The sequence below is a fragment of the Prionailurus viverrinus genome, chromosome B3, assembly GCF_022837055.1.
Source record: "Prionailurus viverrinus isolate Anna chromosome B3, UM_Priviv_1.0, whole genome shotgun sequence".
In the NCBI taxonomy this organism is placed as follows: domain Eukaryota; kingdom Metazoa; phylum Chordata; class Mammalia; order Carnivora; family Felidae; genus Prionailurus; species Prionailurus viverrinus.
Window position 1 is genome coordinate 47,353,148 of NC_062566.1, and position 23,675 is coordinate 47,376,822.

A 23,675-nucleotide genomic window follows, 5' to 3' on the forward strand; every position below is an offset into this window, starting at 1 on the left:
GGTAATGTGGGACATCCTACTTTTCTGGGTTAGGGAAGGCTCAAATCAGATAATGAGTGCAAAAATATTTGGGGGAGCTATAAGTTGCTATACAAATATAAGTGATTTAACATGTACATTATTAGAACAATGACAATGGAGGTACTACTTATTATGCTGAAGATATTGGTGCTTTAAGTCTCTACAAAACTTATTCCTGGCTTTGTCTGATTACTGACAACATACTGCTCTTTTCTTTGGCCAGTTATGCTAAGTTCCTGCGCAGAACCAAGGCAGCAACCATCATTCAGAAATACTGGCGCATGTACATAGTCCGCAGGAGATACAAGATAAAACGAATGGCCACTATTGTTCTTCAGTCTTATTTGCGAGGCTACTTGGCCAGAAATAGGTACCGCAAGGTGAGGCATTATTTCCAACTTTGTTTATTCATTCCATGAACATTAATCAAATTCTACGTCTGTATAGAATACCACGGGGGTTCCTGTGGGCATAGAAACTGAAGGGAGACAACCAACAATTGAAATATATTTTTAAATATTAAATAAGTACATATATTTATTAACAGGATAGTGGATAAATTACCTCCTTTTCCCCCTTTTATCTTTGTAATTTGAAAAAAAAGTGTATTAGTTTCCTATGGCTGCTGTAATAAATCACCAACAACTTGGTGTCTTACAAAAACAGGAATTTATTCTCTCAGAGTTCTGAGGCCAAAAGTCTAAAATTAGTATCAATGGACCAAAAACCAAGATGTCAGCAGCGCTGTACTCTCTCCAGAAGCTCTAGGAGAGAATCTGTCTCTTGCCTCTTCCAGCTTTTGCCAAGTGGCTGCTGGTGTCCCTTGTGTTTGTGACTATGTCACTAAAGCCTCTGCCTCCATCTGCACATCATCTTCTCCTCTGTGTGTCTAACTTTGCTTCTTTTGTCTGTCTCTTATGAGAATGCTTATGATGGATTTGAGGCCCACCCAGATAATCTACAATAATCCCCCTACCTCAAGATCCTTAATTTAACCACCTCTGCAAAGACCCTTTTCCCAAATAAGGTAACATTTTCAGATTCCAGGGATGAGGATCTGAGGTCCTTAGGGGCCTTTTTTCAGCCAATTATGATGAGCTGTGAATAGGTAGAATATATGATAGATGGGCATAAGATAGTTCCAAGAATGAAACAACCTTAGAAGAATTTAACATGGTGAAAAGAAAATAAATTACATTAATGTGGTTACAGTTGTATTGATTAGAATATGATGCTTGAGACATTTTTGACAAATAATCTTTATAGCTGGCAATAATCAACATGACTATACATAATGGATCACCAGATTAATCTTAATCATCACGTCTGACAGTATATGATTTTTATCTCTTATTTTGGCAAGGCTTTGAGTCTGTCCTTTAGGATATACTCTACATAAGACAAATACAGTCTGGATTTTAGAGCTCTGTGGTCATCATCGTTAGAAGGAGCATCAGTAGGGTAATTTGAGAGACATGTCTCTGGTCACAGACAATGCGTGAGCATGACCTAGGTCCTATTTATGTGTTTATATTTCTTATTTTGAAATAATTTTAAAGAATAAGGAAAAATGAAAGTTGATGAGACTTGAATGAGCATATTCTATAGCTCTGTTTTAAAGAAAATTTGAAGACAGCTACTCTAGGTCTCTCTCTCTACCCACACCTTCTGGTGCTCTTTCTCTACAAGCATGAGCTTTCAGGGAGGGAATAGCCTTGTTAATCTTGACCTTTTTGATACAACAAACTGGTTACCCTACTCCCTGCCTTGCACTCCCCCACCATTTGCCTCAGGAACATCTGAACCGGGTTGTGGGGCCATTGGTTTAGCAGAGGCAGGCTCTGGCCAATTCAGCTCCCACTGTGACTAGATGTGGCAGGGGTTGCAAGTTAGAGGCTAACTCACGTTTAGGCCAGTAGCACCCCATTAGTGCTTCCTCTAGCTGTGTTCAAGTCCAAGCTTCCCCTTCATGGGATTTGGGGATCTTAAAGGGAGAGCAGGTGTTATTTAATTTTTCTGACTCACTGATGGACCTGAGATTGAGAGTGGAAGCTCTCTATTTACTGTTTCCATTTGACTAAATTTCAGAAATGGACCAATGTCTGAAGTAACGTGGAGAGAAGGAAATGGAATAGGAAAATGGCATTAATAGCTTTGCCACTGTGTGCTTCTGAGTTTTAAATCTGAAAGCCTTCAGTTTCCATCACTGAGTCTAACCCAGTTGGTCACTAGTCATCTGGATGAGATTAGGGGCTCCCTCAGGATTTTGATGTTCTGTGAGAGCTCAGTATGCTGGCTTCACTGCAATGTGAATCACGGCGACTGTACTTAGTGGAACCTGCAGTCTGCCTTAGCATTAGGAGAGCAGCCAGAAAGGGCGGCCTTCAATTGCCAGAGGGACTAGTAAGATCTCCTAAACACCTATGATTTTTTGTATTTGGTCATTTAAAACTTAACAACTTATTTCTTAAATGTATTCTTTAGAATGTTACCTTTTTTTCATTGTTAAATAACCTAAAGAGAGAAGCTATTTTTTTAATGATTTTATTAAGGTACTCTCTCTTTTTGAATAGTTTCAGAGATTTTTACATATAAAAAGTTTCACAAGAGATACATTATGTCCATTTGTAATAATTGCTAATAAATACTTAATTAGGTGTGTACATTTAAACATCATCTATATCACATAAGAGTTATCTCATTAAACCTCAAGGTCCTTGGAAGGACCTCAAGGTTTTGCTAGTTTAACCTGTCTTAAAATTCAAGAATTTTTTCCCTATCATTTCTGGAAATTGTTTATAAACTCCCTACTTGATGGTTGTTATTGACAAATTCATTTCATAAGGCAACTTTTTGTTATAAGTTGTTTGTAAATTTAGGGTAATATAATTTTTTTTAGACAATATGGTATAAAATCAAAATTAAGATTAGTTTACTTCACTTCAACTTTTACTTTTCTTTTGAAGCTTCTCCCTACTATCTTTGCATTTCCTAAGTGGATTCCAGCTACATTTGAAATAGCAATGGGAGATCCTCATTCAAATGGTATTCCTCAAATATGGCAAACAAGGGTGTTATTTTTTTGTTTCTGGGGGATAAAGTCAATAAATCAGTAACAAACTTTGCAGTGCCCCTAGCGTTGGCTTCTGTAGTCAGCTTGCAGGTCATGCCTCATGTTTTCAAGCATCGACCTAATGAATGGTCATATGGTATCAGCAGTAAGGGTGTGGGGGGGGGGGGGGGGGGCGGAGGGTCAGTGTTTTATTTTAATACTACAGGGTTCTCTTCTTTTTATAGGGATCACCTATTGCTAAAAGAAGTCATATACCAATAAGAAACCTAATATGGTTTTTTCTTTGTTTTCAGAATTGTTTTCCTTTTAGTATACACATATACAGCATCTATGTGTATCCTCTGCTTATCATCATTATCATCATATGTATACATATAACATATGAACATAACACAGACTTTTATATGATTCTCAAATCACCTTTCATTTTATTTATTTTGAGGGAAAGAGAGAGCGGGAGAGCACATGTGCACACGAGCAAGGAAGGGCCAAAGAGAGAGGGAAAGAAAGAATCCCAAGCAGCCTGTGCACTGTCAGTGTGAAGCCCAATGCAGGCCTTGATCCCACCAACTGTGAGATGATTACCTGAGCTGAAAAAGTCTGACACTTTAGCACCTGGCGCCCCTGAGTCTACTTTTTAAATCTCCTTTTAAAATAATTTTGTGCCTCCGTATATTTGTGCTATGTACAATCCATATAGCACATTGTTGGTTCAAATTTTGTATCTTTTCCTTTAGATAGTTTATGGATTCCATATAATGTTGAACCTTGAGTCCAGTCCAGGGTCTGACATTACCTGTACTTACCTCTTCTGTGCAGATGCTCCGTGAGCACAAAGCAGTTATCATTCAGAAGTGGGTCCGGGGCTGGCTGGCTCGTACCTACTACAGGAGGAGTATGCATGCCATCATCTATCTTCAGTGCTGCTTCCGGCGGATGATGGCCAAGCGTGAGCTAAAGAAGCTCAAGATCGAGGCCCGCTCTGTGGAGCGCTATAAGAAGCTCCACATCGGCATGGAAAACAAGATAATGCAGCTGCAGCGCAAAGTTGATGAGCAGGTGTGTTTTATTATTTAAAAAAAATTATTTTTCTTAATGTTTATTTTTTTTCTGAGCGAGAAAGACAGACCCTGAGCGGGGAGGGGCAGAGAGAGAGGGAGACACAGAATCCAAAGCAGGATCCAAGCTCTGAGCTGTCAGCACAGGTCCCACTGCAGGGCTTGAACTCACAAACCATGAGATCATGACCCGAGCCGAAGTTGGATGCTCACCTGATTAAGCCACCCAGGTACCCAACCAGGTGTGTTTTAAACAGGAGCCCTGAGAGTGGGGCATGCTTGAAGAACTCCACTGGGATTATTTTCAGCAGTATCTCCCCTTATTTTACTTTTCAGTCGCAGCAAAAAGGTAAAATAATAATGACAGTAAGGAGTACGGAAATAGTAACAAGCTTATAGGTAAGATTATGATTGCAAGGACTAAGGGAGGAAATTTACAGCCAGACCTTAATGCCCAAGAGTCATATTATACTTTATACTTTCTAAATCTCTTTTGTCATTATCATTCATTTGCATAAAGTATAATGTTCCTTTTACAGATGAGTCGTTTAGCATTGAGATGGCAAAAGAAGCAGGAAGACGTCTGTGCTTTGGGGGAGCTTACAGTCTATTTGCAGAGATAAAATTTGATTTCCTAGAGATAGTTACTAAGTAATATTTTAGCACACGCAAATGATACAATGGTAATTGGTAATATATAAATACTGAGGACAGCAAAAAAAAAAAAAAAAAAAAAAAAAAAACCAAAAAACACACAAAAACCCAAAAAACAGAATAAAGCAGGATCTATCAGGAAGGTTTTCTGAGTGGGAGGAGTTTTAAGGTAACAAAACGATTTGTAAGTAACTTGCAATTTTGTGGCCATTTTATCATTTTTAAGAATCACTTGGGAGCATATGGCTTTTATAGAATATGGATTTATTTTCCAAAGCAAGTATAGATGTTTCTATTTCTGGCTTAAGAATAGGAAATTAAGAATTTACTGTGGTACTTACCTTGTGACTGTGAGAAAATCACATCCATGCTACAGAATTAACTGTGCCTAATCTTCTTTTTGTATCCCTAAGAATAGGCCTTAATTGTAAAGGTTGCGGTTAGATACTCTATTGTTGCTGTGATGATACAGCATGAATATGATCAATAAATAAGGTTATCTCAAAATACATTTGATGATACATATGTTTACTTAGTTACTTATGTATATGTTTAAAAGAACAAAGACTACAAATGCCTCATGGAGAAACTGACCAATCTGGAAGGAATATACACCTCTGAGACTGAGAAACTACGAAGTGACTTGGAGCGTCTTCAACTAAGTGAGGAGGAAGCTAAGATTGCTACTGGACGGGTCCTCAGTCTGCAGGAAGAAATTGCCAAGCTCCGGAAAGACCTGGAACAAACTCAGTCGGAGAAGAAATCCATTGAGGAGCGTGCAGATAGGTACAAACAGGAAACTGAGCAGGTAGGATCTAGTTATCATATCCCCATCTACTCCTTTCACCAAGGAAATGTGCTGTCATCATGACCTGGCCCATGTGGCTCAGTGTTGGTTTCAACTGAAGGTGAAATACAAATGTCAGTTTGCTTCCTGTTCCTTATTAGTATTTTCCAAGCATTTCTCCCACATGATGCGTCTTTTAGTAGAATCTTTTGACTCTAGTAAGATTAGAGGCAAAGAAGAGAATTAAAGGCCACGTACCTACTCTCACTCTTACTTTAAATACATAGGTCTGGATGAAGTGTAGACTCCTTTTTCTTCAAAAGAGTTAACATGATTAAGAAACCAATCAAACCGTGAAATGTCACTAGCTGATAGTAGAGATCTTTATGGAAACCCACATCAAGGCTGTGTTAGAAGTCTGAGAGAGAGAAATCCAAATGTGTGCACCCTGAGGGTAGCCAGGAGCTGCTGTGCAGATAGAACAATAACAAGAATGCCTGCATATTGGTGCTTCTACATTACACACATTTATATTAACTTCTATCAGAATTTTATTAAATACGGAAAACATTAAGGTTCTCAGTGATACAATGTATTGTTTAAACAAAAGTACCTCAACATAAAGCTTACTTGAAAAAAGTGATAGATTTTCATAAGTTCCACTAGTATTACCATTTTTAAGTGAAAACAGATTTGACTGTTGGCTGTAACTACTGGCAAAACTCCCAGTTTCCTATGCTTTTTCTGTATTGACTTCTGAATATTAATACAGCCTATGCAGTAAAAACCTTGGAAAGAGCTACGATGCAATTCAGATAGGATAGTGTACAATCTTTCCATGGTGTTCAGGGTCTTAATAAAATACTTCCTCCTCTGTCTCTAGCAGATCTGAGTTCTGTGTACAGAAACAACAATGCCTTTAAAACACGTTATTTTGACATGATAAACTTACTCTATCAGAATTCAGATATGCATTGAAAGGGATATTCTTGAAGCCTAAGAGCTCCTTTTCTTTTCCTGAGCCCACAGAAGCTTTTCAGATTCCTCTGAGTCCATAGGGTATTTAGGCTTGGTAGGAGTATTCTCTTTTCCTCTTCAAAGTTAAGTTCATACCTTTCTAGTCTGAAAGAATAGCACACATGAACAGATTGAGATTTTTCCTTTCTTTTTATTTCATTATCTTCTGCTTTCCCCAGAGAGAGCTATAGGCACTAACATAAATTCTTAAAAAAAATTTTTTTAATGTTTATTTTATTTATTTTATTTTTTTTGAAAGAGAGAGAGAGACAGACAGAATGTGAGCAAGGAAGGGGCAGAGAGATACACACATCCAAAGCAGGCTCCAGGCTCTGAGGTGCCAGCACAGAGCCTGACACAGGGCTTGAACTCACAAGCTGTGAGATCATGACCTGAGCCGAAGTCCAATGCTTAACTGACTGGGCCACCCACGTGTCCCAGTAGGCACTACCATTAATTCTTTTGAGTAGAGTGTAGCGATCGAGAAGAATGAAAAAATTCCACTGTGACAGCCAGCTTTGTGGTCAGAAAAGCTACATTCCCAGCCAGGCTGATCAAGGAGCTTAGAAGGTACACTAGACCTGTGGTTTGTACCCAGGAGTGTGTATCAGAATGTCCTGGAGAGTTTTTAGAAAGATGCCTGGCCAAGCTCTAGGGGTGTGGGCTAGGCACGTGTATTTCAAAGAAGCAGCACAGTTTACTGGTTGCACACCGCTGACAGAGCAACTTCTTTCACAAGCACATAGGGAACTCTCGCCTTTCTACTGAGAGCAGCTATTAAGGCCATATCAGTATGGAGGGAAGAGATTGAGCCATCAGAAGGAATACCTTCTGGACTGACTTCTGCTCTGGCACAGTATTCCTGTCTAACCTCCCTGGTCTTTAAGGATTATCAGTCACAGAGCCCTCTTTCTCTGTATCTGAACTCCGGATAGTTTTCTCTTTATTATTAAAGCTATTGCTTTAACATGTGACTCTTGATTTCAGGGTCATGGGTTTGAGCCCCACATTGGGCATAGAGCTTACTTTAAGAATGAATGAATGAATGAAGCTATCACTTTAAGAGTTCCTTAAATTTATGCTTAGAGAAAGAAATTCAAATTTCACTCATCACAAACACATATTTATTTCAACGATGAACTGAGTAAATTATAGACTTTGCACAGTTAACCTTTGGCTTTGATTTTTGCTTCCTGGGAATCCTTATCCAACTGGGAACTAGAAAGTGAAAGGTCAATGTGTTTTGTTTAGTGTGTGTGTGTGTGTGTGTGTGTGTGTGTGTGTTTCAAAATATACATATACGTAACATAAAATTTACCATTTTAACCATTTTTAAGTGTGCAGTTTTGTGGCATTAAATACTTTCACACTGTTGTAAGGCCAATGCTTAAACATGGAATAAAAGGACCAGTTTGCAACCTTGTAAAACTCTTAAAAGGAGATGAAAGGGAAATTCTCTTTCTCAAGACAGACAGCAGGGAGCTTCAGAAGGAATTCAGTGAATTCCAGAACCAAAATGCCCTTCATATCTTTCTGAACCTTCTTAATCTCTCTTAATACCTGAATCACGAGTACACATAAGTTTTGTGTTAGGCTGTTGAGGTGAGAAGGCATTATCATTCCTTCAAGAGCAAATACTTACTAGGTGTCAGGCAGTTGCTAAATGCTCAAGGTACAAAGTAAAGTAACAGCAGTTATCTCCATCCTCCAGGAATTTCTAGTCTATTGGGGAAGGAAAAGTAAATCATTTATAAGGGCTGTAACAAGGGACATACAGGGTCCTGTAGGAGAGACACCCAACTGGAGGGAGTTTCCAGGAAGGCTGTCTGGAGTAATTCTTGAGCTAAGTTTGAAAGAAGACTAGATAGAACTAGGCACAGAAATGGGGCACAGAGATGTGGAAGTAAGGAGGGACTGCTGTGTGGTCTTTATATTCGGTACTGGGTGTCCTCTGTCTACTGCAGCCACCTGAGTTTATTGTTTTATTTTATAGCTGGTATCAAATCTGAAGGAAGAAAATACTTTACTGAAGCAGGAAAAAGAGGCCCTCAATCATCTTATCGTGGAGCAGGCTAAGGAGATGACAGGTAAGGCTCGCGTGGCCATAACCTACAGTGCTTCAGCCAACCTCAGACCAACGTTTTCTAAGTTACAACTTTGCTTAGAGCTTAAATGTTTTAAAAAGTTGAGATTGTCATCCCTCAACTCAGGAAGTTCCAAGAGGCAAGCACAGTAAGTATTTTGTTTGATTTAGTTGGTGAACTCGTAAATCTCATCTTTCTATGTACGAATGTGAATTCATGTACAGTCACTATCATCTGCAATTAAAAAAAATGAATTGTTCTGCATTTATGATGTTACTTATGACTCATAGGATTCTATTGAATTAGGAAGAAATCGTGAGCTAATACGTATGCATGTCTATTTACTTATTTTTTGCTAAACCAATAGATATTATTCTCCCAAGATAAATTACCTTTTTTCCACCAAAAAAGGAAAAAAAAAAGCAACTCTAATTTTTTGAATAGAAAACTAACTAGATGTGGACATTTACTCCATTTTCCATTTGTATGATAGATAAGAATTATGATAATTTACAAGTAGTCCACATGTAAGTAAACATGGGCTAAGAAGATGTAGATCTAAGCTATAGTAATTGGTGGTGGAGACAGGGAGAAATAAATGGATTGGAGCAAAGATACAGTATATGAAAGAATCACCAGAACATTATCCTTTTTGATGTGGTATTCAAAAAAGGGATAAAAATTTTCTAAAGTTTTGACATGAGCTATTTCAACAATAATGGTGTGTTATTACTAATGAGTAAAATAAGGGAGAAAATACTTGTTTATGAATAAAATTAATGAGATCAGTTGTTAGAATGTTAAATTTTGGATGTCAGCTGGGGCCTCTATATAGAGATGTCCTAAAAACAAATTGAGATTAAAGATTAGAGACAGAAAGAAATAGGCCTTAATGTACCATTAAAGCTATGATGGTAAGAGAGCCCTCTGTGCCTTTTCCCCTACCACCTCCTCCCTACTAAAGGGACTAATGTAAAGAAAAGAGAAGAAATCTGAAATTAAGCTTTATAGGATGTCCACAGGTAAAGGATAAGGTGAAGAAAAGAAACCAGAAAGGAAAATTGATAGGAGAGATTGAAACAGTCACTGAAGACATGGAAAGAAGGCTATTAGGATGCAGAATGTAATGGAAAGATCCAGAATGTTGAGAATACTTCTGGGAAATTGTAAAATGTTACTTGAAATTGGATGAGAAGAACAAAGAAATAACATTGGATTTGCCTAGGGAAAATTTCTTGGTAGCCTCAGGCAGCTTCTGCAAACTGGTAAGAACAAGACAATGTATAGAATGCCATAGGGAGAAGAGATTCTTTCACTCATTCATTTACACATTAGTAGAGTCCTACCTTAGGGAAGCACTGTAGTGGGCACCAGGGAAGCAGTAGAAACAAGGCACTTGCGGCCCTTGCCCTTATGATAGAGCTGATGGGGAAAGAAATGGTGAAGCCATCGAAGCAAGCAGGGCAGATTAAGGTCTAGTCACAAAGCATGAGGATAAAGTGGGCCATATAAATATTAGGAAGCTTAATACATTTATAAATGTGACTGGTTGACTCAGCGAGTTAAAACATACAGCTGAGATCTGTGGCTTTTTTACTTTGCTTTATTTATAGTCAGGGGCTTGTCTCCAGTCTCCAGATGACATCCCAGGCAAATGCAAGCTGCTGGCAACAAAGTGAGCAGAATGGGGTGGTAAACGGAAAGTTCAGGGTGCCCCCCGCAGCACACAGGAGAAGTAACCACACACATGACCAGACATGGGGATCTTATCTGGTTAGAATTGGGAGAGTAATAGGACTGGGGGCGGTTCAGCATGCTGGAAAACGTAAGATCTCAGCCTGGGGACTGAGGTGAGCAGAGAGTTGACTGTAGCAAAGGATAGCTGTGTTCCTTGAGAGTTTGCCACTCCCTCAGAGATCTGAGAACTATCTCTGACTTTTTGACAGAGTACACTAATTTGGACAAAAGAATTTTGTGATAGCCTGAAACAGAATATTGGAATAAAAAATAAATAAAGTACTTTAGTTACTAGACAATGACTAGTAGAAGTTTATCAAGGATGTGCCATAACCAGTGAATGAAGTAATGGCATTGAATCCATAGTATATGGAAGAACTCAGTAGATGATTGTTGTTATTAACAAACAATTTCATTTTTTTTGTCATGGTATTTTCTCTTTCCCTACATTCAATAAGATACTCTTCATAGATCATGGTGGTAAAAAAAATTCTTTGCAGAGTAGCTGGGAGTCAGTGTAAATGTTTGTACTCTTGACTTTTGTAGAGCCATCTTTATTATGCTTTTCTCTCTTCTTTCTTTCAGAGACTATGGAGAAGAAGTTAGTAGAAGAAACAAAACAACTGGAACTCGATCTTAATGATGAAAGGCTGAGATATCAGAACCTTCTGAATGAGTTCAGTCGCTTAGAAGAACGATATGATGACCTCAAGGAAGAGATGACTCTGATGGTAGTGAGTCAAACACTTGATTTTTTTTTTTTAATGAAAAAATTTAAGCACTTATAAAGGCAGATAGAATAGTGGAATGAATCCCCGTGTACTTCATGTACTTATTACCCAATTCCAAAATGGCCGACACACTTCTACCCCCGACTCTATCCCTCCTTCCCACCCTATCCAGTGGATTGAGTTGTTGTAGAGAAGATCCCACAAATCATATAACTTTATTCATAAATACTTTGCAAAGTCAAACATTTTAAAGACTGGACTGTAGGTTAGTATAAAGTCATATAGCTGGACTTCATTTTATGTATTGGATGACTTCATGTAAAATTTGCATGTAAAGCAAATATTTATATAACTGAGTATTTCCTTCACTAGTTTTTGTTACAGTTTCAAAGATATATTCCTACAAAAGGAAAGTTCAGCCTCTATTTGTAACAAATTATTTCATCTATTTCAAGAACTCTTCTGCATCTACCAATGTATCTTTTATACTTTTAATAGTTTCTCACAGCCTCTTACTTCTACTTATCTTGCTGTCAGGAAACAAAGAGTTCCCTAGCTCTCTTGTTCCCTGTAGGTGCCAGCCTTGAAGGTAACCTGATGGTACCCGTGGCTAAAAATGCTCTGAAATATGTCTTATAGAAAACAAGGTAATCAGATATCTGTGGCAGAGAATGTTTGCTTCAAATTTTGCCTTTATCTGTACCCTTTGACAATGTTTTTTAAATATGACATTTAAAAAGGGAAAATAAAGGAGATTATGTAACATACAAAAAAAAATGAAATAAATGTATCACCTTGAAGATGAGAAAATCTAGTCTCAAAGAGGTTAAAAAGCTAATTTGAATGCCAGTTGGACAGTTATTTCAAACCTTGCTACTCTATCCTGATTTGAACGTGGCAAAGAGAAACTATAAGAGTAGGTCACCATTATCCTTATCATTGACAAATCAAAAGGAGCCTCATTAAATCTTGTCTTCCGTGCTCTCCCTGCTGCAATCTTCCTCCTTTACATTCTCCCATCTTTAGCTTTCCCTAGAGTCCTTTTCCTCTGTCTTTGAGTATCATGTTCCCCAGAATTCCATTCTTGGGTGTATTTTTATCCTATTTTCTAGATAACTGTGCCAGCGTTTATGGTTAATTTATGCTTTGGTTAGCACTAAGCTTTGTGTCCCATGAGGTGCTTCTGAAGACACTAGTTACTTGAGATGTTAAGAAGTGGCATTGGGAAAAGAAATGATTGAGGTCAAATAAGTGTGAGAACCACATTTATCTCTGTTGAAAGAGAGATACACAAATTTTTTTCTCCCTCAGAATTTCTGGGATTCTTTAATACTGCATGTCGTGTGAACCTCAGAAAATAAAATGAGACAAGCATGTGCCACGTGTACATCACTTTCTGAGCACATTCCTGGAAATGTCTAAAAAAAGACCCTCCAGTAATGGCCATCCTCCAGCAACTTAGCAGGGCTATTCCTTCCTGCTGAGCAAGTCTCTGCCTGCTACCCATTCTGTTCCCAGAAGTGCTGTGGAAAAAGGAAGATGTAATCAAGTTCCAGGGACAGTTTAGCTGCTTAATTTCTTATTTCTCAGCTTATAACCCTCTCTTTTGTATGCCAATGACTCATTGTCCTTCCTTTTGGGTAACAAAATGGTCAGAAGGAGGGAAGAGGAAAATAGCAGAGGAAGGAAGATGAGAATCTACTTGCTTCCTACTCAGCTCTTCATTAGGTCCCCTTTCCTAGTTCCAGACATAGTGAAGATTGCAGTCTTGGTAGAAAATATTTGCCAAGAATTGCAGAGAATTAAAAAATAGACTTTATAATTTAGGAATAAATAAATAATAGCAATATCTTATTTTAATGTTTAGGTAGGGACTTCGCAACTAACAGATGGGTACTTGGCTAATCTATCATTGACACTGTTCTGCAGATGCAGCTCTCACTGCCATAATGCTTAGGAAGCATTTATGGTAAATAGACTCCTCAAATGGATGGCAGGAAACTTTAGGGAGGGGGAATTGAAAGACTGCTTCAGCGCTTCTGGTAACCTGTGATACATGGGCCAAAGTTAATGGCACTGATTACCAGTGATTACTAGATTTGTTGGCCCTGGTACCAAGAAGTGTTGTCGGATTTTTCTCCAGGAACATTCAGTTGTAGAGCAGAAGGAAGAAAATACTAAATCCAGGGCCAAGGAAATTCAAGCAGACAGTGAAAGGATAATGAGGCAATGGAATACAGGCTTGTGAAGTGTTTAAAGATAAATTCATTCCAAGGAGGGAGTCCTGCGTGTCAACAGTGGGGTCGTTAATCTTGACGAAGGGAGTAAGACAGGTCCAAGAAAAGAAGGAATTATTGGAGAAATGACAGATAAGAGGAGGCATGAGATGCAGATCTTGAAGGAGCACTTGATGATCAAGTAGTATGTTTGTCCTTGTAATTGAATAGCATATGGACTAAAAACTTGGGGAACAAAAGGCAATGCATGAGAGAGTTGTTGCATTACTTCAGAGTCCTAACAATTATGGCAACATCAGTTAACATTAATTGAATCCTTGTTACGTGCCAAAAACCATGCTCTTTACTTGCGCTATCTTATTTAATCCTCACATAAACCCTCTTAGGTAGATAATATTATTATGTACCTTTTTCTGATAATGAAGGTGAGGCCTGGAGAAGTAAGGGACAAGAAAATGGCAGACCTGGAATTCCTACCCAGCTCTCTCCTATAAACTCAGAGCATTTAACCACTGTCCTGTATACAAAAGTTACGTTAAATCACTGACATAGCATTGCTTCTATTCATACCTTAAGCTATTTGTTGTTTGGTAATACACACATGAGGAAAAGTAGGGGTCTAACTCATCTTTAAATAAGCTTATTAAAACCCTTTGTCTCCGTATTTATATGGACTTGGGTTTTTGTTGTTTTTTTTTTTTTAATGTTTATTTATTTTTGACAGAGAGACAGAGTATGAGCGGGGGAGGGGCAGAGAGAGAGGGAGACACAGAATCTGAAGCAGGCTCCAGGCTCTGAGCTGTCAGCACAGAGCCCGACGCGGGGCTCGAACTCACGGACCATGAGATCATGACCTGAGCCGAAGTCGGACGCTCAACCGACTGAGCCACCCAGGTGCCCCTGGACCTGTTTTTCTTAATGACACAACCAATTAATAAACAGCGTCCCATACACCTGTTGGCTGGGGCTAGGAACTTTAAGGTTGCCGGTGTATGTAAACAGAAAGTAAATCTGAGTGCCTTTGACTTTATGTGGAGTGATTGTCCCCTTTAGGGTGGACCCTAGCTGCTAGCTAGTTTCAGAAGTTCTGGTGTTGTTGGATCTTCCTTATGCACCAGAGTACCGGTTGCGGTGGCCTGGAGACTTTCAACGGCCCCTGGATGCTGGCTTTCCTTTAGTCACACAGTTGGGTCTGTTCTCTATAAGCTTGGTTATGGGAGAGAGAGAGAGAGGCAAAGAAGTTCTTTGTGGCTTCTGGCTCTTCCTGCAGCTGGGGGAAGGAGTAAAGGAAATTGGACAGATGAAAAGTTTCCAGAGGTCTTTCTGGACATTTTCACCTCTTCTGAGGTTGGGGGGGTGGGGAACACCCCAGGAGTGAGGGGTACAAAACCCAGCCTTTTTATTCCTTTTTTCTTCAAGTCATTCTCTAACCCTTTCTCCTACACGAAGGAACAGACTGTAATTGCTTAACTTTTGTTTTCCATCAGCTTTCTGAATGCTAATCTCATAAGTACCACATGTCATAGAAATGTCACTTGGACTCCCTGAATCAGTAACTTCAGGACTTCAGAGGATTCTTGGAACAGCTTTCTTACCTCTCCTGTACTGCTCACACTTCCCACTGCTGACTCCAGAAAATCAACTCCATGCACAAAAATGGCAGAATTTATAGTCACCTATGTAGAACCCCTCTCTTTTTTTCCACTTATGCTCAAATACAGTGCAGGAAAATGATTATGCTTTAATTAAACATATTTCATGAGCTTTTTACCAAGTTTTATGTAATTGCAACACTGAAGTCAGTGTTTGGGTACTGAGGTGTTATACCTACACTTCACCCAGTGTGACTGGCTACTCACAACTTTAAAAACCCAAAGGGGGGGCGCCTGGGTGGCGCAGTCGGTTAAGCGTCCGACATCAGCCAGGACACGATCTCACGGTCCGTGAGTTCCGTGAGTTCGAGCCCCGCGTCAGGCTCTGGGCTGATGGCTCGGAGCCTGGAGGCTGTTTCCGATTCTGTGTCTCCCTCTCTCTCTGCCCCTTCCCCGTTCATGCTCTGTCTCTCTCTGTCCCAAAAATAAATGAAAAAAAAAAAAAAAAAAAAAAAAACCCAAAGGGGACTCTGCTAATAATCACAGATTATTTTCATTTGAGTATTTGGTTTTGTGTTCTTGTCATGCCCTGATGGTACATCTTTCTCTTTCTTTGAAGAGTCCAGAAAATGACCTTTTTGTAAAGGTTTGGTAAGGACAACATGGAACATCGTATTTGGGCATGAGAACAGCAAGTCAGTGAGTGGGGATTAGAACCAAGTTAAGGTGGATGCTGTCTTAAGTATGACTTAACTTTTTCATTATGTTGTGTTAATTATTCTTGGTTTATTTGCCTTGCAGAATGTGCCTAAGCCTGGACACAAGAGAACAGACTCCACTCATAGCAGCAATGAGTCTGAATACACCTTTAGCTCTGAAATTGCAGAAACTGAAGATATGCCATTGAGGACAGAGGTACACTTTAGACACCAGGATGTGACCATGCTGTTATTAACAGAGAACATTTCCATTGTGGGGCAGACCCCATTTGCCCTTAAATGTAACAATCATTTCAAACTATACTCATAAGTGACTAATGGGTACTTAATTAGCTTATAAATTATTACTTATATTTTCCTATATGTACTTGCTTACTTACTACATATATTTTTTTGTCAATAGGCATCTTAACTTTTCATGTAATTTTGATGACCAGATTTTTTTCTTTTACAGTTCCCTTCTACATCTTAACATACCCTATTACAAAAAAACATAGCCTGTCATGAATTTATTTCAGACTGAGGTCAATTGTTTTGTCCTTGAATATTATAAATAACCAATGTCCAAGAGTTTAGCAAATCTGCTGCCTCTGTTTGATGACAGTTTTTACCAAAATAATTTTTTTCCACAAAAATGCAAGAAAAATAGCTTATAAATCTGCCTTACTGTTTTGTGTTATGGCACATTACCGTAACTCCAAGAGTATGGTGACTTTAAGTTAGATTTTTGCCAAACTAATTCTCAGATCTTCTTTTCAAATGTGATGTTAGTTTCGCTAATGGATAATTCAGGCACAGCTCTTCTATTTTTATGTCATATTCTGAGAAAATGGCCAAGTCAGAAATAGACTGCTTCTGGCAGAACAGCCAAAGAAAATTGAATGATTCTTTCCTTTTTTGTCTTGGTTTTACTCAGGAATGAAATTTTCTGCCATCTAATTGTGTTCATTTTAAGGAAATATGTCATATAGTTGGAATCTATACATACAAGAAGCCTAAGTTAACTGATCAAAGGTCACAGCTTATAAGTGGCAGACCCGGCATTCAAACTGAGGCTGGTCTGTTAGGAGCTCCATTCTTTACTTCCTCCCATCCAGGGACTTTACACTGCAGTTCCCCAGTGCCATTTCTGTCTATAGCTAACATTAGTCTGGGGACCATTGATAACAGCAGTCTGGCCACTGTGTAGCAGAATAGAGGTGGTTCCAGTTATTCGTTGCCATGTAACAAGCCATCCCAAACTTTGGTGGCTTCAAACAACAGCAATTTATTATTGTTCAAAACTCTTTGACTATTGATTGGGTGTTTCTTCTGCTCCACATGGTGTCGGTTAGAGCACCTCCCAGCCTTAGCTCGGATGCCGAGGTTTTCTTCCTTGGGCTTTTCCATGTGGTTTCTCTATTCAGCAGCATGGCAAATAGGTTCTAAGGATGTAAGAGCAAAAGATGCCCGGGCTCTTAGGGCCAAGCCCAGAACCAACATCGTGTCAATTCTGCCACACTGTATGGTCATAGCAAATTACAAGACCAGCCCAGACTCAGGAGAAGGAGAATAGACTTCATCTCTTTTTATTTTTTTAAACATTTTTTTTTTTAATAGAGCTTGACGGTGGGAGGTGGGGGTGTGGCACAGGGGGAGAGAGAATCTTAAGCAGCCTCCATGCTCAGTACAGATACCCGTGACCCTGGGATCATGACCTGAGCTGAAATCAAGAGTTGGACGCTTAACCGATTGAGCCACCCAGATGCCCTAGACTTCATCTCTTGATAGGAGAAAAGACATTTGTGTTGGGAGGAATCATTGGTAGCTATCTTTGGAGACTACCACAAAGTTAGACTTTGAAGATTTCAAAATTACAGCCTCTGAGCCTCTAGTGGATATGAAGGTTTTAGGATTGCCTGCAGTTGGTCTTAATGGGAGTACTCATTTCCAGCAGTCTGAGGGAAGTATGTTTACAAACTGTTGGCTTCAGTGCAATACCACTTGAGCAGCTGCTGCAGGGAAGGGGAAAGCCATGACAGAAAAGGGTGTTTTTGCTGCAGATTATTTTGTATTAAACTCAGGGCCAAGAGGCATCTTATTGATAGTTTTTCTTGAGGACATTATGTTTTTAATCTCAAAAACTCTTCTGTGCTTTACCTAATTTTTCTACTCTTTTCAAGTTTTGTCCAAATTCTTCCAGATTTGAGGGGAGGGGTAACCTTTTTGTTTCTAATTCTCACCTATATTCTGCTGAATCTTTTCCCAAATAAGAGTTATTTTAGGGGCACCTGGATGTCTCAGTCAGTTAAGCATCTGATTCTTGATTACTGCTCATGTCATGACCTCACGATAGTGAGCTGAGCACAGAACCCACCCTCTCCTTCTTCTCTTTCCCTACTTGAGTGCATGTGCTCTCGCTCTCTTTCTCTCTCTCTCTTTCTCTCTCTGTCTCTCTCAAAAAGTAAAAATAAATTTAAAAAACAGTTATTTTAGAGTGGGATTTAGTACTTTGCTCATCTCTTTTGAATAATGAAGTATGAATTGTGCTCCAGAAATCACAGACAGTCTGGAGCATTGTATATTGTCCTTCACATGCACTGACCATTAGCAGTAGGTCGTGCACCTGGAAATCTTCTGTCACTAATAGGAAAGACTTTTCACTGAACTAGTCATCTTGTTCCTTGTGACTAAGTACATGCATTTGAAATGTAGCCGGCTCTGGTTAGAAAGGCTATCTTGAACATTGGACCGACTACTATAACTCTCCTTCCTGGAACTGAGTCCATAACTTTAGCCTCAGTCTCTCTCTGCCTCAGTTTCCTCATCTGTGAATTGATATGCTATTATTATTATGTTACTTTATAGTAAGTTGATAATTGAGGTAATTCTTAGAAAGCACTTGCAATGGTGTTTGGTACCTAGTAAGTGTTCGATAAGTCCATGTTTTTGTTCTTATCAACAGGCTTCCAGTGAATATCCTACAATTTTGATGAGGTATGGTCAGGATCAGGAGGATAGAAATCTAGGGGTGCCTGGGTGGCTCAGTTGGTTGAGCGTCCGACTTCAGCTCAGGTCATGATCTCACTGTCCGTGAGTTTGAGCCCTGCGTCGGACTCTGTGCTGACAGCTCAGAGCCTGGAGCCTGTTTCAGATTCTGTGTCTCCCTCTCTCTCTGCTCCTCCCCCACTCATGCTCTGTCTGTCTCTCTGTCAAAAATAAATAAACCTTAAAAAAAATTTTTTTTAATTAAAAAAAAAAAAAAAGAATTAATGTCTTTCTATCTTTGCCAAACCTGTGATTTGTTGTTCACGAGTCAGGCTGTCACCTCCACTGCTGTTTCCCTCTGGAGAGCCCACCTCAGCTCCACTTCTGTGCAGCCCTCCCACATGTGCATCTTCATTGTCAGGTGTTGCATTCTCTTGGAAACTTGGCTTCTCCTTTCTTGGTAGCCATTGACAAATAACCCCAGTTCTGCTTCTGCCCTTGAGCTTCCTCACACATGTCAAACCCAGGGAAAAGGTCACCATAACTTTCTCAGCTGTTGTTAGCAATAATTCCAGAATGACTGCAGACCTACGGTGGTAATTTTATGAATAAGTTCTCTTGTCTTCCTCATTTTCCTCAGATGAGAGAATGTTATTTTTTAGGTCAGTTTCAAAGCTTCACTCTCTCAGAAAAGCTCTGGATGACAAAGTCCTTTCTGAGGAAGGAAAGCAAAGCAAAACCCCAGAAACCTCTGAGCCAGATGGCCCATTCTTCCTTTTTGCTCATGTGGTGTAGAGAAGACAAATGGTATCTCTTTGACTAGATATGTCATTAGGGCTAAGAATGGACACCATGCAGAGCACTCCTAAATAATTACCAGTCATTATGCCTCAAGCAGTTTTGTGTTCTTTCATTTCCTATTTTAATATTCCTATCTATAGAATTTTGCTTTTATCTAGCAATCAACTAATCCTTTATGTAGTATTTGGTAATATCTGAAGAGTTACCCCGTCCCATTTTAATAAGAAGATCCCTTTTACTTTTTTATTTATTTTTTTAATGTTTATTTTGGAGAGAGAAAAAGAGAGAGAGAGAGCACACATGAGTAGGGGAGGGGCAGAGAGAGAGGAAGACACAGAATCTGAAACAGGCTCCAGGCTCTGAGCCGTCAGCATAGAGCCTGACGTGGAGCTTGAACCCATGAACTGTGAGATCATGACCTGAGCTGAAGTCGAATGCCCAACCGACTGAGCCACCCAGGCGCCCCAAGAAGATTCCTTTTAAATGAAAATGCCCATTCAAGGCTGAAAGGAATGATTCCCAAATGATGACATTTTGAGTACAATGAGTGAAATATTATACTCATTGTGAGGTAAAGTCTTTTATTACAGTGTAAAAAAAGATTAAATAATTAAAATTTTCAGGTACACATACATCATTAATAGATGAACAAACATTAAAAACACATGAATGGAATGTTTACATTGTAAATAAGCTAATATACAAGTGTTTATGGGATGTATAGAAATGAGTTTTTATATGAAAGTGTGTAATAATTTCGTGTTCAGGCAGGATGTTATGTCTGTTCTGCTAAGTCAGGACAAACTATGGTGAATACCATATACCTAAACTTTTTCTTACTGTTGAACATTAACATTGCAAGAGTGGACAGTAAGCAAAAATCCAGGTCTAACTAGTTTGTGGGTAAATGACCTTGATAGTCTACATATAAATACCCCACTTCTTAGTTTAATTAATTCTTCTTAGATGTTTTTTTACAAATGGAATAACACTGAATTCGACACTACTGACAATTCACAAAAGACCGAAGATAACTAACGAATATAAAAATGATTCAACCTCATCAAAAGCTGAAGAAATATAAATTAAAACTATACTTAAATACCACTTTTGGTCTATCAATTGAGCCTTTTTTTTTTTTTTTTTAAATCCTAACCATCATTGTACCAGGCAAGGTGTTGGTTGCTTGATGGAAGTGTAAGCTGGTCCAACCAAGTTAGCAGACTTTAAAACATTAATATTTGGATATTTATGTACTAGGATATTTATTTTAGTATATTTCAATAGCAAACGATTAGAAACAACTTCAGTGCCCATCAGTAAGGTAATAGATAATCAAATGATGGTACACATGTCAATATAGCTTTTAAAAATTATGGTTTCAAGTATCATATTCTATATTTGGAAAACACTTGTGATACAATGCTAAATTTAAAAGACAATACAAAATTAGAATGAAAATATTCCAATTACTTAAATCTATAGAAAAAAGACTGGACAGAAATTGTAGGTTTTTTCTGGGTATGTGATTAAGGTTTTGTTTTTCTTCTTTGTACTTATTTCCTAAGCTTTCTTCATAAGCTTATTTTGCTTTTACATCAGAAAAAAAATTGTTTTAATTGACAATTTGAAATATAAGATTTACTAATCAGTTAAGAATCACACTTTGACCATTTAATTAAGTTATTGTTACTGTTTTCTCTCTTTGTAACACAAAGAGACTCTTTATCCTCTCCATTAAATCCAATGACACAATTCTTTCTCTTCTTACCTCACTAAAAATTCAAACCTGAAGTAAACCAGGTAAATCACCTATGTCATGATCAGAACTTCCGTGGTAGTGGTTGGTAATTCTTTCCCTTTGCTCACCTTTAGTTAGTGTATCTTTATTTACACATAGTAGTTCTCACTATGAGTCTGTTTTAGAACCAATTGATGTACTTTTCAAATGCTACTCGGTTATATTTCACTTTACTAAGAGCTATACATGTTTTAGTTTTTCGCTTTTCTCTGTCTGATCTCAATATATTTATGGCATCACCTTTTCACAAATCATTTTTCCTAAATAGAAAAACATGTCATGCTCATTATAAACAATTCTAATATAGAAATGTGTAAAGTAGTCAGGGCGCCTGGGTCGCTCAGTCAGTTAAGCCTCCGACTTCAGCTCAGGTCATGATCTCATGGTTTGTGAGTTCGAGCCCCGTGTTGGGCTCTCTGCTGACAGCTCAGGGCCTAGAGCCTGCTTTGGATTTTGTGTCTCCTTCTCTCTCTACTCCTCCCCTGCTCACTCTCTCTCTCTGTCTCAAAAATGAATAAACATTAAAAAAAGAAAAGAAAAGAAATGTGTAAAGTAGAAAATGAAACTTTCCCGTAGCACCTCCCATTCTCCGAGATAACCATCGATGACCTTTTCGAATTTTGTATGCCATGTGCTAGATATATTTAAGAGTCACATGCATTTATTTGTTTCTTTGTTTTTGTAATGAAAATAAGACAATATAAATACCCCTACAACTTGTATATTTCACTTAATGCTTTTATCTAAGACATATTTATCCACTCATGTATATCTATTTCTTTTTTTTTTAACAGCTATAAAATATTTTATAGTGTGGTTATACTATGATTTAAGCAACTCTTGTATTGACATTCAGGAGTTTTTTGCCCATTTTTTACAATTGCAAAACATGCTGCAATGAACATTTTTTTCTATATATTTTTGTGTACCTGTATAAGAATCTCTGCAGGATTAATTCTTAAACACATATTGCTAGGTTAAAGGGTATACACATTTAAATTTTAATAAGTGCAGTTACCTTGCCCTTTTACAAGGCCTACTTATACTTCCATCAGTATTATATAAGACGCTGTTACTAACACATGGCATTCTCAATCTTTCCAGTCTTTGCCAATCTGACAGGGGAAAGTAGTGCTAATTGTTGCTTAGTTTGCATTTCTCTATACATTAGCTAGGTTGGATGTGTTATTTATATACTTTTTGGCCATTTATTTTTCTTCTGTAAGTTTGCTCTTTTTTTTTTTTTTTTTTTTATTGGACTGTTCATTATTTTCCCATTGGCTTGTACATCTTCTGGATCATCTTGACCATCTTATGATTTCTGGGGTTTAGGAGCCAAGTGAGAAGAAGGTACCTCTGGACATGTCATTGTTCCTCAAGCTCCAGAAGCGGGTCACAGAGCTGGAGCAGGAGAAGCAGGTGATGCAGGATGAGCTGGACCGCAAGGAGGAGCAGGTGCTCCGCAGCAAGGCAAAGGTATGAAGTGCTCCTCCAGCCCAGGGCTAAGGGCAAATTGAGCTCTGAGCCTGGGACTTTATGTGCAAGTCTGCAATCTCTTCTTTAATGGAAACCCTGCCCAGAAGTACTTTATCTAAGCAGAATTTGGTTCATTTAGTGAGGGCTCAACTCTCCTCACTATTTTCTGTGGAGCAAGGAAATATTCTGGGTAAAAATGTGACAATTAAAATATAACTACTTATTTATAAAGTTTTTAACTTTACATTTTCCCTAGGAAGAAGAAAGACCACAAATTAGAGGCGCAGAACTGGAATATGAGTCACTCAAGGTAATGGGAAGTTACTGCTCAAGGCTTTGAATATCTTGTTTTGGCAAGTAATCTGCTCAGAGCTTCTGTTTTTCTTACAGAATGTCCTTAAGGGCACCAGAAGTCCTAGCTTCAACCTTATTCAGGCCTTACTTCTAGCCTTGTGTTGTTCCTTTTTGTAGATTCTATTTCACATAAGCTAGAATTGAGTCCAAGCAGATCAGGAGCAGTAGCTGCCATTTGAGGCTATGGATTCTAGCGTCAGACTGCGTGGGTTCAAATGCCAGATCTGCCACTATATGGCTGTGTATAAGTGATGTATCTTTTCTGTGCCTCACTTTTCTCATCTATAAAATGGAGATAATGGTAATATTTATATTATAAGACTGTCTGAAGATTATGTGAAGTAATCCAGTAAACTGCTTAGGATAATGCCCAGCACATAGTAAGTACCCAGCGAATGTTGGTTGCAATCATTATTATCATCATTTTTAAATGCCTATACTTTATGTATTAGCTCTAATTCTTATAGTAATCTTAGAGGTAATATGTACTTTAGTATGCAAAGTATATATTATGTAAAGTACATATTAGCTCTAATTCTTAGAATAATACTGCAAGTGAGTATTTT

The 23,675-nt window shown here is 38.4% G+C and overlaps 1 protein-coding gene across 5 annotated transcripts in view; it reads left to right on the top strand.

Annotated features, from left to right (window-relative positions):
- MYO5A (myosin VA) overlaps positions 1-23,675 on the top strand; it is a 191,882-nt gene that overhangs the window by 132,140 nt on the left and 36,067 nt on the right. For 4 of the 5 annotated variants that reach the window (XM_047862541.1, XM_047862544.1, XM_047862543.1 and 1 more), the window contains exons 20-27: positions 245-401; positions 3,914-4,153; positions 5,366-5,614; positions 8,604-8,697; positions 11,017-11,165; positions 15,793-15,906; positions 22,612-22,755; positions 23,012-23,065. In XM_047862541.1, the coding sequence (XP_047718497.1) occupies positions 245-401; positions 3,914-4,153; positions 5,366-5,614; positions 8,604-8,697; positions 11,017-11,165; positions 15,793-15,906; positions 22,612-22,755; positions 23,012-23,065 (1,201 nt within the window). The remainder of the gene's footprint in view (positions 1-244; positions 402-3,913; positions 4,154-5,365; positions 5,615-8,603; positions 8,698-11,016; positions 11,166-15,792; positions 15,907-22,611; positions 22,756-23,011; positions 23,066-23,675) is intronic. The other variant, XM_047862542.1, reaches the window with a different exon arrangement.